The sequence below is a fragment of the Rhamphochromis longiceps genome, linkage group LG10 (genome assembly GCF_057381845.1).
Source record: "Rhamphochromis longiceps isolate RC_006_pf linkage group LG10, R_longiceps_female_GT1.1, whole genome shotgun sequence".
Taxonomy (NCBI): Eukaryota; Metazoa; Chordata; class Actinopteri; order Cichliformes; family Cichlidae; genus Rhamphochromis; species Rhamphochromis longiceps.
Window position 1 is genome coordinate 14,381,429 of NC_140566.1, and position 14,816 is coordinate 14,396,244.

Below are 14,816 nucleotides of genomic sequence, written 5' to 3' on the forward strand. Positions count from 1 at the left end.
AAAAATAAATCTGGTATTATTCTGTCCCTCCTGTTATTTCTAAGGCATGTTTTTTATAAGTTTGTTATATGGCGGGTCATAATCATTCGTTCTGTAATTAACTGTTGCAACATGTCAGAAAATATGTTTATTCCTGATCTTGTCTGGGCAAAGCCTGCCATCTAGTGGGTTGACAGGGTAGCACCATGTTAGAGCGCAAGCAGTGGTTTTCTCCCAGCGCTCGACAGGGAAGGTCCATTTGGCTGTGTCTCTGTAAATTCCTGCATCTGACGCCCTTGAAAAGGCATAATCTGTAAGTGTGGCAAAACGGTTTATTGTTCCCACTTATTAGTACCTTGTTCAGCAAAGTAATGAGCTTCTTGTGTGTTTAGCGAGTTTGTTACATTACTAGCACAAGCTAGCTGTTAGCCCTTTGTTTAGCCTGCTAACATGAAGCATACCAGCATGTGGTGTTAGCTGTATCTCTTACCATCTCTGTATCTCTTGATTGTGTAGTGACTGTTTACATAAGTCAACAATATTTAATGTAATCTTTGTGTATTTGTATGGAGAGTGAATACACTGTATTCTGTTTCTGTTATTACAGTTTTACAAAAAAGGAAAATAAGGATCAGTAAAGCTCCGAAGAATGGCACGCGGTCTCCTGAGTGTTTACTGAAGCCATTTTATGTTTAGCTCACTGCATAAGCTGGATAGAGACATTCAGCTGAGGGCAGAAGAGTAAAAAGATTGTCCACGCATCAAGTGCACTGCCAGGATCCTGAGACACTCCAGCGACAGCAATCATGTCCAACCACGGGGACACCTCGCAGCTTTCACAGCTGGAAGTCAGGTCGGAATGCAGATCAGCAGCTTCACGCCGGTCAAACAGCTCAGCAGCAAGCCTTGCTGCAGCACGAGCACGAGCTGAAGCCGAAGCTGCTCGAGCAAGAGCAGAATATGCCAAACGCCAAATAGACATGGAGGTCGAAAAGGCCCGGATGGAGGCAGCGCTAAATGCTCTGAAGCAGGAGGGAGAAGCAGAAGCAGCACTTGCAGCTGCAAGGGTCCTAGAGGCTGCAGTTCTGGACCAAGCAGAGTCTGTGAAGCCACCAGACATTCCTGCCACAATAGCTGCGGCTGTCAGCCGCACTCAAGAGTATGTAGATACCCACTTCCACAATAACACTAATATGGAAGGTGAGTCAAAACACAGTAGAGAGCAAAAATGTGACTTAGACAACACCCACACTACAGGGCCGGACATATCAGCAGCAGCTGCGCGTGGGTACCCCCCCAGTTCTCCACCTGTTTGGCAGCCCAAACTTCCACCTCCCCATTGGTCCAACTATGTTGGAGCAGCCAAACCACAACGACAAGCAGATGTATCAGACCTCGCTGCCCTCCTCTGTGACCTACTGACAGCAGGACTGACAGTGTTTGATAACAAGCCAGAGACTTATCTAGCATGGAGATCTACGTTTCACAATGCCACTGAAGATTTAAACCTAAAGTGCAGTGAAGAACTCGATCTGCTCACTAAGTGGCTTAGTGGGGAGTCTCTCCAGCATGCTCTGAGAATCAGGGCTGTCCATGTTAACAATCCAGAAACAGGTCTTCAGCGTTTATGGCAAAGGCTAGACAGGATTTATGGCTCATCAGAAGTTATTGAAGCTTCTCTGTTCAAACGCCTAGAGAGCTTTCCCAGAGTTACTCCGAGAGACAATCACCTTCTACAGGAACTTGCAGATCTCCTCCTGGAACTTGAAGCAGCAAAAAACGAAGGATATCTGCCAGGCCTCAGCTTTCTTGACACTCCAAGAGGCATAAACCCAATTGTGGAAAAACTCCCACATACCCTGCAAGAGTCATGGATCAAACAGGGGTCCAAGTATAAGAAAGAACACAGAGTGCACTATCCGCCTTTCTCCTACTTTGTCCAGTTCGTAAATAGCAATGCTGAAATGAAAACTGACCCCAGCTTTATCCTACAAAATTACAGCACTGGGCACATGAGGATAGAAAGGCCGCTGGTGAGACAATCACATTTTAGAGCCCCGCTAACAGCAAACAAAACACAGGTTGGCACACCCAGCAACAAATCTAACACTCACTCTCTTGATCCCGACAAACGGTGTCCAGTACACATGAAGCCCCATTCACTTGCAAAATGTAGAGGGTTTAGGATGAAAACACTGGATGAGCGGAAAAGTCTGCTCAAAGGGCTTTCGATCTGTTACAAGTGTCTCTCATCAACAGAACACAGGGCCAAAGACTGTAAAGCTGATATTCGTTGTCTGGAGTGCAAAAGCGATACCCACATCTCCGCCATGCATGCCGGGCCACCCCCTTGGAGAAGTGGGAGCTTTGATTCTACACCAGAGGCACACGGCGGGGAGCCAGACATCCCGAGCTCCACAGTGACTACATCTAACTGCACTGAGGTATGTGGACAGGGACAACAAGGACGGTCTTGTTCTAAAATTTGCATGGTGAAAGTATATCACAGCACAGCCCCTCAAATGAAAACGAAAATGTACGCAATTTTAGACGACCAAAGTAATGTGTCACTGGCTCGTTCTCCCTTTTTTGACATGTTTAATGTACATGGTGAAGCCTTTCCATACACAATGAAAACATGCTCTGGCACAACGAACAAAACAGGCCGTAGAGCTCACGGCTTTGTCATTGAGGGTGTGGACGGAAAAGTGTCCATACCACTACCAACACTGACAGAGTGTAATCAGATTCCTGACAACAGGAGTGAGATACCCACCCCAGAAGCTGCAGCTGCTCATCATCACCTAGCTCACATAGCTGCACAAATACCCCCTCTTGATCCAGAGGCAGATATTCTCCTCCTCTTAGGCCGTGATGTAATTCAGGCTCACAAGGTTCGACGCCAGGCAAATGGGCCCAATGAAGCACCTTATGCCCAAAAGCTTGATCTTGGATGGGTAATTGTTGGGGATGTTTGCCTCTCGGGAGCTCACAGACCCACATTGAACTCCTACAAGACTAACATACTGGATAATGGCCGCCCCAGTTTTCTCTCTCCCTGTGGCAACAGAATCTACACAAAAGTGAAGATCACAGAAGAATGCCCCCTTTTTGAGAGCACACAGGTCAAAGATGAACTGGGCAAACACATCTTTCAACAAACTACTGATGATGACAAAATGGCACTCTCTGCAGAAGATAAGACGTTTCTGAACATTATGCACAAAGAGTTTGCTAAAGATGATGCAAATAACTGGGTCGCCCCCCTGCCCTTTCGTCATCCCCGACGTCGCTTACCCAACAACAGAGAGCAGGCTCTCAACCGCCTCATGTCCCTACGGAAGACATTAAAGAGAAAGACGGAGATGAAAGATCATTATGTGGAGTTTATGAAAAGGATCTTCGACAAAGGTCATGCAGAAAGGGCACCCCCTCTCAAACCCCACCAAGAATGCTGGTATCTCCCACACTTTGGTGTTTACCACCCCCAAAAGCCAGCAAAAATCAGAATAGTCTTCGATTCAAGCGCCCAGTTCGAAAATGTGTCTCTGAATCAAGTACTGTGTAAAGGCCCAGATCTCAATAACAGCCTTGTGGGCGTGCTTCTCAGATTCCGAGGTGACCCACATGCTGTGATGGCTGACGTGGAGCAGATGTTTCACAACTTCACGGTCAGAGAGGACCATCGTGATTATCTGCGTTTCCTGTGGTTCCGCGATCACGACCTCGATGGAGAAGTGGACGAGTTTCACATGACAGTCCATGTTTTTGGGAATTGCCCGTCCCCCTCAGTTGCCATCTATGGACTCAAGAAGACTGCTGTGGAAGGAGAGAAAGAATATGGCAGTGATGTAAGGGAATTTATTGAGCGCCATTTTTATGTAGATGATGGGCTAAAGTCATTTCCCTCTGAGACCCAGGCGATTGAGGTCCTTCACAGAACACAAAGGATGCTGGCTCAGTCTAACATCCGCCTTCACAAGATCTCATCCAACAGCCCTGTAGTCGTCAGTGCCTTCCCAAGTGAAGATCTAGCCACAGGCCCGCAGGAACTCCAACGTGGACAACACGCCCCACTCATGCAACGCAGCCTTGGGTTAGGCTGGGACCTGTCGACAGACCAATTGTCATTTCAAGTTGAAATCAATGACAGGCCTTTCACCAAACGTGGTGTATTGTCAGTCATCAACAGTTTGTATGACCCACTCGGCTTCGCTGTGCCAGTCAGCATCGAAGGCCGCTCCATTCTGAGAGAGATCTCTATGGACATTAGCGAATGGGATGCACCGCTGCCGAGGGAGAAACAGGACAAGTGGCAGCAATGGAAAGATTCCCTAAAGCACTTACAACAGCTCAAGATCTCCCGCATGTATACATCCATCTCACTATCTGAATCTCAGAGAAAAGAAATGCATGTTTTTTGTGATGCATCCACAAAAGCTGTTGGAGCCGTCGCTTACCTGAAACTCACAGCAGGCAATGGGCTCAGTGAAGTTGGGTTTCTTCTTGGAAAGGCCAGGCTGGCTCCAAAACCAGACATCACAATTCCAAGACTGGAACTTTGTGCTGCTGTGCTGGCTGTAGAAGTGGCGGAAATGGTCCAGCAGGAGCTTCACACTACTATCGATGAGGTGAACTTCTACACCGACTCGAAGGTGGTCCTTGGATATATTTTCAATGAAAAAAGACGCTTTTATGTGTATGTGCATAACCGTGTGGAGCGCATTAGGCGTTCTACCCAGACCCACCAATGGCATTACGTACCCACACAGCTAAACCCAGCTGACCATGCCACACGAGCACTGCCCGCTGAGCATCTGTCTCACTCTACATGGCTTAGCGGACCTGCCTTCCTTACAGATTCAGGCCAACGACAAATACAGAAAGAACCTTTTGACCTTGTTTGCCCTGAAAACGACACTGAGCTGCGCCCAGATATCGTATCCTGTGCCACCTTTCTGTCAAAAAAAGAGCTCGGGACCACAAGGTTCGAGAGATTCTCAAATTGGAGTCGTCTGCTAAAAACTATTGCCAGACTGCTGCACATTGCCGAGTCGTTTAAAGGTGAAACAGAGAGCACATGTCGTGGATGGCACAAGTGCAACAACTATGCTACAGAAGAACAGCTCCAGCAGGCCAAGGTTACTATCATTCGTGCAGTTCAAAAAGAGGTGTATGCGGATGACATCAAGCGCATGGAGCAGAGTGAGTCCATTCGCACACAAAGTCCACTTAGCAAGCTGAGTCCTTACATAGACGCTGATGCAGTCCTTAGGGTCGGTGGCCGGCTCGCAAGAGCTCAACTGTCAACAGATGAGACACACCCCATGCTCATTCCCAGTAAACACCACATAACCCAGCTCATAATCAGACACTTTCACGCACAAGTATGTCATCAGGGCAGACACTTCACCGAAGGTGCAATCAGAGCTGCAGGTTTTTGGATTGTGGGTGGGAAAAGAGCCGTCAGTAGTGTCATCTTCAACTGTGTCATATGCCGCAGATTAAGGGGCAAGCAACAAGAGCAGATCATGTCAGATCTACCAGAAGACAGAATGTGTACAGACCCTCCTTTCACGTGTGTGGGCCTAGATGTTTTTGGTCCGTGGCCTGTTACAGTCAGAAAGACACGAGGAGGTCAAGCAGAGGCCAAGAGATGGGCAGTGATCTTTACGTGTATGAGCACTCGTGCCATACATATCGAAGTGATAGAAGCAATGGACACTTCATCTTTCATTAATGCTCTGCGCCGTTTCGTTGCCATGCGAGGTGCTGTTAAACTACTCAGATCCGACTGCGGCACAAACTTTGTGAGTGCTTGCAGAGAACTCCAAATCGACAAGAAGGGTTGTCATAACGACAAAATCAACAAGTATCTTGGAGACAGAAGCTGTGAGTGGCAATTTAACCCTCCACATGCATCGCACATGGCTGGATCTTGGGAGCGCATGATTGGCGTCAGTCGGCGGATCCTTGACGTAATGCTGCTGCAGCACGGAAATGCAAAGCTCACACATGAGGTGTTAGTGACATTCATGTCGGAGGTCACTGCAATAGTCAACTCAAGGCCACTTACCACATTTCTGCTGACTCAGAGCATCCTGAGATTCTCACTCCTGCCATGCTACTCACACAAAAGGTTGGTGCGCCCCCAGTACCACCAGGTCAGTTCCACGATCAGGACCTGTTTAGAGCGCAATGGAGACGTGTACAGTACCTAGCCAACATCTTCTGGGGACGATGGAGGAGAGAGTACCTCAGCGGACTACAGGGTCGTCGCAAGTGGAGGGCATCAAAGCCCAATCTACAAATTGGAGATGTGGTCCTGCTCAAAGAGGGACAAGAAAACAGGATTGACTGGCCACTAGGGCTAGTCACAAAGACCTTCCCCAGTCAAGATGGCAGAGTAAGGAAGATTGAAGTCAAGATCATCCGCAGTGGCGAATGTAGAGTGTACCTGAGACCCATCAGTGAAGTCGTCTTGTTGGTACCTAAGAGCTAAGTCTGAAAGACTCTTAATATCCTTTGTAATAGTGGGATTCAGCTTTAGTTGGTGTGACGTCCTGCAGACGTCAGGCGGGGAGTATTCTGTCCCTCCTGTTATTTCTAAGGCATGTTTTTTATAAGTTTGTTATATGGCGGGTCATAATCATTCGTTCTGTAATTAACTGTTGCAACATGTCAGAAAATATGTTTATTCCTGATCTTGTCTGGGCAAAGCCTGCCATCTAGTGGGTTGACAGGGTAGCACCATGTTAGAGCGCAAGCAGTGGTTTTCTCCCAGCGCTCGACAGGGAAGGTCCATTTGGCTGTGTCTCTGTAAATTCCTGCATCTGACGCCCTTGAAAAGGCATAATCTGTAAGTGTGGCAAAACGGTTTATTGTTCCCACTTATTAGTACCTTGTTCAGCAAAGTAATGAGCTTCTTGTGTGTTTAGCGAGTTTGTTACATTACTAGCACAAGCTAGCTGTTAGCCCTTTGTTTAGCCTGCTAACATGAAGCATACCAGCATGTGGTGTTAGCTGTATCTCTTACCATCTCTGTATCTCTTGATTGTGTAGTGACTGTTTACATAAGTCAACATTAATGTAATCTTTGTGTATTTGTATGGAGAGTGAATACACTGTATTCTGTTTCTGTTATTACAGTTTTACAAAAAAGGAAAATAAGGATCAGTAAAGCTCCGAAGAATGGCACGCGGTCTCCTGAGTGTTTACTGAAGCCATTTTATGTTTAGCTCACTGCATAAGCTGGATAGAGACATTCAGCTGAGGGCAGAAGAGGTATCATTTATAGGGGACATAATGAAAACTGTGACAGTATAATATCAATTACGGTCATAGGTTCCAGGACAAAATCTGTTACAGTAAGTAAATTTTGATGCAAAAGTCACACTTCCAACTAAGCACACAGTTGGTATATTTTGTTTTCTAATGGTCCCATACACGTGTGGTTTCAGCCAGTGCGGTTTTTGTTTGTTTTGGGTTTTTTATTTTTTCTGCAGGAGCCACTTGAGTAAAAAGAATGAAACAATCATAAGCACAGAGTATATTTACATGTCACTTTGTTGATTTTATACATTTCTCAAGATTTTTGCATGGTTTTTTACTATATATTTACCAGTTATTTACCATTTCACAGTAATCGAATGCCCTAAATTATGAGAATGTTAACACGTTTATGATTTCTGCTAGTGATGCTCAGCGGTGTTTAGCACAGGTGACATTGTTGTTGTCATTATTAACTACTTTGCACAGTCAAATAAAAAAGGACATTCACAGAACTTGCTTGCACAGCAGCTTTTCATTTGAATGTTTAAATCAACAACAACAACAAAAAAAAAAGCTCAGAGCTCAAATCTTGTCATATAACCCACTTAACAACAGTACTTTCTCAGGGCCCACTTTATTCTTTAATGCCCATTTTAGTTTGGTGACACATTGTGTTTTACATTCTCACATAATACAGATTCAACACTTTAAAAATGCCATCTTCCAGGAACAAAAAATCACCTTTGGAGTATCTCACAGTTGCAACCTGCTGGAAAGCTGTGATGTCACATCTGGGATTTGGTTTACCCAATGAGAGTCAAGAAACATTTTGCTGATTGGTGATAAATAATTTAAATGTAAGGAAGAGTTTAAAATATAATATTTAAAGCATAAAGTCATGTACAGCACTTTAAAAATTCGCATTCTTAACATTCTTAAAAGCCTCATTCTTAACAGGTTGTTTTAATATCTCTTCCTTTTCATTACTTAATTGGTCACAGTAGCTGCATCACTGTAAGAGTGAAAGTAATACACTGGGTTTTCAGTTCCTCAGAAACGTACATGAAAACATAAAAATGTACCGAACCACTGATTTATGCTACTCAGTGTTTTATTTAGCAGGGGTCTGTGTTTATGGGACTTTGAGCGATACTATTTCAAGTCTATAGAAGAAGAAATCAAAAGGGATAGCCGTATCACATCAAAAATACTAAATTCATATGTATTTCACATCCTTCGCCCCCTGTAAATTAATTTGTTAAATCAAGGACACACACAAGATATAATTAAGGCTGTTTTATGGAGAAAAATACCAAAAACGTTTTAAAACAAGCACCATTTTGCACAGAAGGGTAAAGAACATAGTTTTCTTGTCAATCTTTAGGTGCTTCATTTGCTAAATTGTCCAGGTTCTGTCCATCAAAGCGGATAGCGTGCCAGCCTTCAGTGACAGTGAGGTCCTGAGCTCCTTTAGCAGCATAAAAGTCTCGAGAGGGAGTGTTCCAATTTAGCACAGACAACTGCAGCCGCACACACTGCTTCTTTTTCCCAATCTGAACAAATAAAAAAATTGTCCTGCTCTTAATCATGCACTATTACCTCACTATAACACAAAACAGCTGATATTAACCAAAACAGAAGAAAAAAATCAAAAGCGTCCAAATGCAACAAATCAAATTAAAAAAAATAGGTTTTCCATACAACAACAAAAACAGTCTTACCTCTGCAACTTTGCTCAATAAGGCTGTACCAATGCCATTTCCTACAGGGGAAACCATTATAAACATGATAAAGTAACAAATACATCTAGATAGATTGATTGATTGATTGATATATATATATATATATATATATATATATATATATATATATATATATATATATATATATTATTTATTTATTTATTAGGGGTGCAACGATATTCGTATCGATATTGAACTGTTCGATACAGTGCTTTCGGTTCGGTACGCATATGTATCGAACAATACAACATTTGTAATTTATTTTATCAACTTTCCTTCTGACGATGCTGTCTGTGTGGAGCGCTCAGTGAATCTGCGTTCGACTACTCTGCCTAGGCTGCACTGTCGAGCGCAGATCCACTGATCGCTCCACACAGACAGCATCGTCAGAAGGAAGAGCGCAGGGCAAGCTAGTGAGACAGAAGTTAAGCTCTCCTTGCAACATGGCAAATTGAACCTCTCCCACCCTCATTCAGATCTGGCGTTTGGAATTATTTTGGTTTTCATGTGACGTATGACCCTGAAGGTAAGCGCGTCATGGACTAAAGTAAAACAGTATGTTGGATGTGCCACGCAATGCTCAATTACATGGGTGGGAGCTAGTGTGTTAGCACAGTTAGCTCGTTAACGTGTTGGCCATCTAGCCCCATGCACGGGGCTATCAGGGGTAGCTCGTTAACGGAGATTTGCTGTGTTGTGGCGTTAAGGTCATTTTAACGAGGTTAACCTGAAAGCACTAGTGGGAACACAACGAATATGACTGCACATTTACGCTGACATCATCCTAGTGCAAAGACAAAAACAACAAGCATGCATGCTACAAACTTTACCCGAGTCATTTAGACAGCTGTTAGCACATGATTCTCCTTATGCTGCTGAGAATATAGCCCAGAAGAAGCGGATAGTATAGCTTTTATTTTGGAAAGAGCTATTTCTCTGTAATAAACTCTTTTCCAAAGATGAGTGATTCCTCAATCAGATACAGGGCTTGCAATATCGCTAGCCCGACGTCCCGGGGCTAGCGATTTTTCCAGTCGGGCTACCAAAATCTATCTCTGCCCTGCCCGTCGGGCTATTGTAGGAAGGAAAAATATATGTCAATGCTTTTGCATTCTTTCGGAAATGTAGCTGGGTAATTATGTCATTGGCATCGGTGAGCCACTGTCAATATGTGACATATTGAAATCGCGTTTGAATTTGCGCTTGTTTTTTGCTTTCACTTTGCAATCGCGTGAACTGTGTATAGAGAGCGACAGCACTGATTGGTGAGTGATGATAATTTGCGCACCAATTCCTCTGACATAGTCTTATCAATCGTTAGCTTACTATGCAAACATGACAAGTGAAATCTCCCGCAGCTTAAACATATGAGAGGTTGATCGCGCAGAGAATCGCTGAGCTTATGTGAGTGCCTGTGTAAAAGCAGCAGGATATATATTTTAGTTCTGCTGAGCCAAATACTGTAAGACGGGTCAGGGTGAAGAAGTGACAGCCAAAGAAAAGCTTACCACAAAACGGAAAAGTTATGACAAATCAGACTATAAAGCAAAAAGAAAGTGCAGCTTTATGGTTTCATGGACAAAAGAATTTCTGTGGCTGCAATATGACGAGCTAAATAACCAGGGCTGCACATAAGTGGTCCGCAGGTGCGCATTCGCTGTCAAAATAAAAAACACGCACAAGGGTTAGGGTTAAATTTAAAAACTGTACTTTTGAGTTAAAATATATATTTATAATTTTAATAAATGACAAATTAAAAAGGCATGAACATTTTATTTTGTATCAAAAAAATATCGAACCGTGACACCAAAGTATCGAACCGAACCGTGAATTTTGTATCGTTGCACCCCTAATATATATATATATATATATATATATATATATATATATATATATATACATATATATACACACATATATATATACACACACACACACACACACAAAAAATATTGTACCTCTGAATTTTGGCATCACATACAGGTCCTCCAAATATACTGCCCGTCCCTTCCATGTACTGTAAGTGTAAAAGTAAAGGGCGTACCCGATAACTGTGAATCCTATATGAACAAAAAGAGGCAAATATTTCAAAGGGAAGTAAACATTACGACAAATATCATGGAAAAACCTCTCTCTTCCTTATACTAAACTACACTTTTATGTGGACTGCTAATGTAAAAGACCGCTATTGCTAATAAGGACTAAAGATATTAAATTTAAACTAAAATAATCTAATGCTGACTGTGCAGCTGTGGTGACGTGAGCTGGGAAGTTCCTAATTACTTAGCAGCATTGCTTTGTCTGAGCAAGGTTTATGTTTGTTTCTAACACGTGAAAGAACAATGCTTATCTTAATTTTAGGAAGAATAGCCTCATGTGCCACTGTTGATTTATGAGGTAACACTTGTTCAGTCACAATTTGTCAGACATGTATATCTAAACAGCAAGGCCAGAAGCCTTTTATTATACTGATAAGATCAAGTGTGGCAGACAAGGAAGACTACAATAAAAACAAAAGGCCATGATTGAACATTTACCCTCATTAGACTTATGCTCTTCTGGTACTTCTGCAACGAGGCATTCAAAGAGGGGGTTCTGGCAGAAACCATCGCGCTCTAACTCTAAATTGCACAAGAAAAAGTTATTCATATAGACATGTTTAATCTCTATTTTAACAGCAATAAAAAGCTCTCAAACAAGAAGAAACATCAAAAACATACATTTGAGAAACTGAATTCTCTTTAAAATTGTCTCTTCATTAATAGTAAGTAGTGACAATAACATTTTCTGAGTAGGAGAAGCATCAGGGTCTCTATTAAGCCAGTTGTGAATGACAGTCCTCTACTGTAAATTTTTCCAAAGGCTTTTACTTAAAAGGATGCTTTTGTGTCAAGCTTGGGATCACAGTGTGTCGTCAACTTCTGAGCACAATAGAAAAACACAAGATATCAAAACAATCTGGTTGTATTTGTTTTTTAAAGACACTTAGTAATCCAGCTATCTTTATCTTATAATAAAAGAGAGATTGGATGTATTTCAAAAGAAGCTGCATGACAGTTGATAGGGAAAAGTACACGAAGAATTGCAGTTGACCGTATACACCTATATCTAAGGGACCTAATCCTAATCTTATTCAGTTAATCATTGTTGGACTAATTACCACTCGTTCTCACTGAGCTGCAGTTATTGTTTCAGCTAATAACTGCATCTAATATATGAATTTTATAGTTATATATAAATTCATCCTTCAAGGCAGCACATTTTAAATACCAACTTAACTAAAGGTAAAGAAGCTCATTTCTTTTCTTTTTTTACATTATTTAACAGCAAAAAAAGAAGAAAAAAAGAATGTTGTACCCATGAATAAATACTGTTTAGTGTGTTATTACATCTTCTAACGAACTAATGTTTTCTGGAAGATTAATTCCAAGTTCAATTCTAAACCTGGAATTCATCAGCTAAAAATACATCAGAACAGGCATCAGGTTTGGTGAAGCCACCATGCTGCCCGGCCATCTTGAATACAGTGACTGGCCAGGAAATTCTTTGAGGCCAGCCTCTGTTTATCAGAGGGAAAGTGTTCTTTTTAGGACACTCTAACCTAACTTTAGCTGGTATAATGTTAGTTTTTTTTGTTTGTTTGTTTGTTTTTAGATGTTCACCTGCTGTGGAGGCAAGTTTCAAAATCAAGATATGATGGATCATACCTATAGTTTTTTCATCAGAGAAAGGAAAGAGACACCACTACAGCAGCATCAACTGCTCTACAACTCAACTCTCACTGTCATCGGACAAATGTTTCACTCACTCATTGACTCATCTTAAACTCCTTTCACCAAGTTCTACAACCTTCTCCAGCATAAATAAATGTGGAAACATATTGACAGTTGAGGTAACAACAGAGATGAACTACAGCAGAACTACAGCAAGAGTTGTTTGTCCTACAGCGACCACCATAGCTAGGATTTTTCACTTGAACTGAGCAGCATATGAAAACAACTCAACTGATGAAGTCTGCTATCTATTGACATCTAGTGGTTAGCTGTACCTTTAAAACATTAAATTCTGCCAGGTTCTATGTCATTAATCTCTCTGGCTTCATGAGAAAAGTAAAATGGGACACAGACACTGTGAAAATAATTAAATTCACCCAAGTTATTTGTGCTGGAAAGGTCTGTTTGGAGCTGGGAATGTTTATACCTTATTCCATTTCTTTCATATAACATAAACATGACTTGTGACAGTTACTGTCATTTGCATTATTGTTGTGTGTCCCTAAACTGTTGAGGCAACAAATGAAAATAAAAGTTTTCTCTACAACAATCTCAGAAAACCTTCTTTCATATTCTGCCATAAACAATTTAACTGTTCTCTCTCTTTTTGTTATTTGTGTTGTTTGATGTGTGGACATACTGCAAATCGATTTCCCATTGGGGGCAATGAAGTTACCACTGACTATATAATTATAAAAAGAATAAATACACAACTTTGATATTTATGTTTAATGATTTTAAAGTGCTTACTTTTTAATAGTGGGGTTTATAATGATGATTGAGTATGACAATCTGATTGTTGGGAGTTTAACCCTTGCTAGTTACTTATTAAGTGTAAACATGGCTGCACTCGATTTAAGGACTGTGGTCTGACTGCCAGTCATTATATAACAAAATTATATAACAATGGTTCATCATATTATACATATGCTTTTGCAGTCGGTTTAAAAAGTCATCATTAAAAGTTATACAGAAAAAAACGGTATGCTTTTAGACAAATAAATCTTTACTTTCCGTAACATTTAACTAATGGGAGAATTACCTTCATGCGAAATCTTCACTTGGTCAGGCATCTTTTCATAAATCGCCAAATCCTGAAAAATGCCGTTTTACCGTTATGTCAACTGAGAAACACACTCTGGAGAATTATTAGGAAACAAAATCTAACATTTCAGATATTGAGCTAACGTTTAACAGAGCCCTATCAAAGTACTGCGAAGTGGGAAAAACAGAGATAAGTTAACTATAATTCACCATTATCATCCTCGATATGTCTTTGCAGTCTTCCTTCGCAGCACGCCGTATTTTGAAATTCATGTCTACAGTAATTGCAGAGTTTCAGGGGTTTTTTTTGCCAGTTTTCAGCTCTAAAAAAGCTACGCGGTAAAAAAAAAAAAAAAAAAAAAGTCTGTACACGCCTTGATACTTCCGCCTTCAAAATAAAGGTCAAAATAATTTTGGAACTTTAAAAAATGTATTATTTATTGATTGATTGATTGATTTTTATTATTATTACCGTTTTGTATGCCTTTCGATTTGGATAAGGCAATAAGTCTTTATATGAGCCCCATTTTACAACTACCAACAACAAAATTTCGCACAATTAGGAGCACTTACGTGCATTTAAAATAGTACAAGTACAAAAATATCCGCCTGCTCCTTTTCAAACAAACCGCACACAAAGACAGTAAAAAGTAAACCTCCAAAGTTGCAGTAAGTGTTGAACCACATAAATGAGCAAATTGCTTAAATATGAACAAATTTCATAAGTTCGTACTTATACTTTTGTTTGTTTGTTTTTAGGGTGCTTAGTCATTTTTCTTGAATATCATTTTTAAAAAGTTAAACTACTGTTTTTTCTTGTTCTTTAGTTGACAGATATTGGATTTTTAACCTGTCAACTTATATGACACGTCAGAACACAACAGGCTTTATGGGGCCCTAAAAAAACAAACAAACAAAAAAAAACCCTGAAATTAAAAGTTTGTGAAAACAGCTAATGGGAGTGAGCTCCCACTATTTTTTCTATATACACTGAGCCCCCTTTAAA

General features: G+C 41.3%; 2 protein-coding genes across 4 annotated transcripts; one reads left to right on the plus strand and one right to left on the minus strand.

Moving 5' to 3' along the window:
• The first annotated feature begins 15 nt into the window (after positions 1-15).
• LOC146660477 (uncharacterized) lies at positions 16-13,405 on the plus strand. 3 transcript variants are annotated; one of them, XR_014913534.1, is made up of 3 exons: positions 16-6,838; positions 7,129-7,346; positions 12,648-13,405. XR_014913534.1 is itself a non-coding variant. In XM_085420361.1 (2 exons), the coding sequence occupies exon 2, from the start codon at positions 786-788 to the stop codon at positions 6,198-6,200; it is 5,415 nt and encodes a 1,804-aa protein (XP_085276487.1). In that variant the 5' UTR covers positions 16-292; positions 587-785; the 3' UTR covers positions 6,201-7,038. The 3 variants fall into 3 exon arrangements, 1 of the variants encoding a protein (XP_085276487.1); XR_014913535.1 differs by lacking the exon at positions 7,129-7,346; XM_085420361.1 differs by lacking the exons at positions 7,129-7,346; positions 12,648-13,405 and having other exon boundaries at positions 16-292; positions 587-7,038.
• Positions 7,423-14,150, minus strand: LOC146660478 (thialysine N-epsilon-acetyltransferase-like). Its single transcript, XM_085420362.1, has 6 exons — positions 14,021-14,150; positions 13,809-13,860; positions 11,531-11,614; positions 10,952-11,053; positions 8,973-9,013; positions 7,423-8,804 (listed from the first exon to the last, which is right to left on the minus strand). The coding sequence occupies exons 1-6, from the start codon at positions 14,081-14,083 to the stop codon at positions 8,625-8,627; spliced, it is 522 nt and encodes a 173-aa protein (XP_085276488.1). The 5' UTR covers positions 14,084-14,150; the 3' UTR covers positions 7,423-8,624.
• Positions 14,151-14,816: the final 666 nt, after the last annotated feature.

Bases quoted from the DNA above. Each gene is read 5' to 3' on its own strand.
- LOC146660477 (XM_085420361.1), top strand. From the start codon at position 786: ATGTCCAACCACGGGGACACCTCGCAGCTTTCACAGCTGGAAGTCAGG.
- LOC146660478 (XM_085420362.1), bottom strand. From the start codon at position 14,083: ATGAATTTCAAAATACGGCGTGCTGCGAAGGAAGACTGCAAAGACATA. The intron at 13,861-14,020 runs GTGAATTATAGT...GGCATTTTTCAG, and splicing joins ACATATCGAGGATGATAATG to GATTTGGCGATTTATGAAAA. The intron at 8,805-8,972 runs GTAAGACTGTTT...TTATTTGTTCAG, and splicing joins TATTGAGCAAAGTTGCAGAG to ATTGGGAAAAAGAAGCAGTG.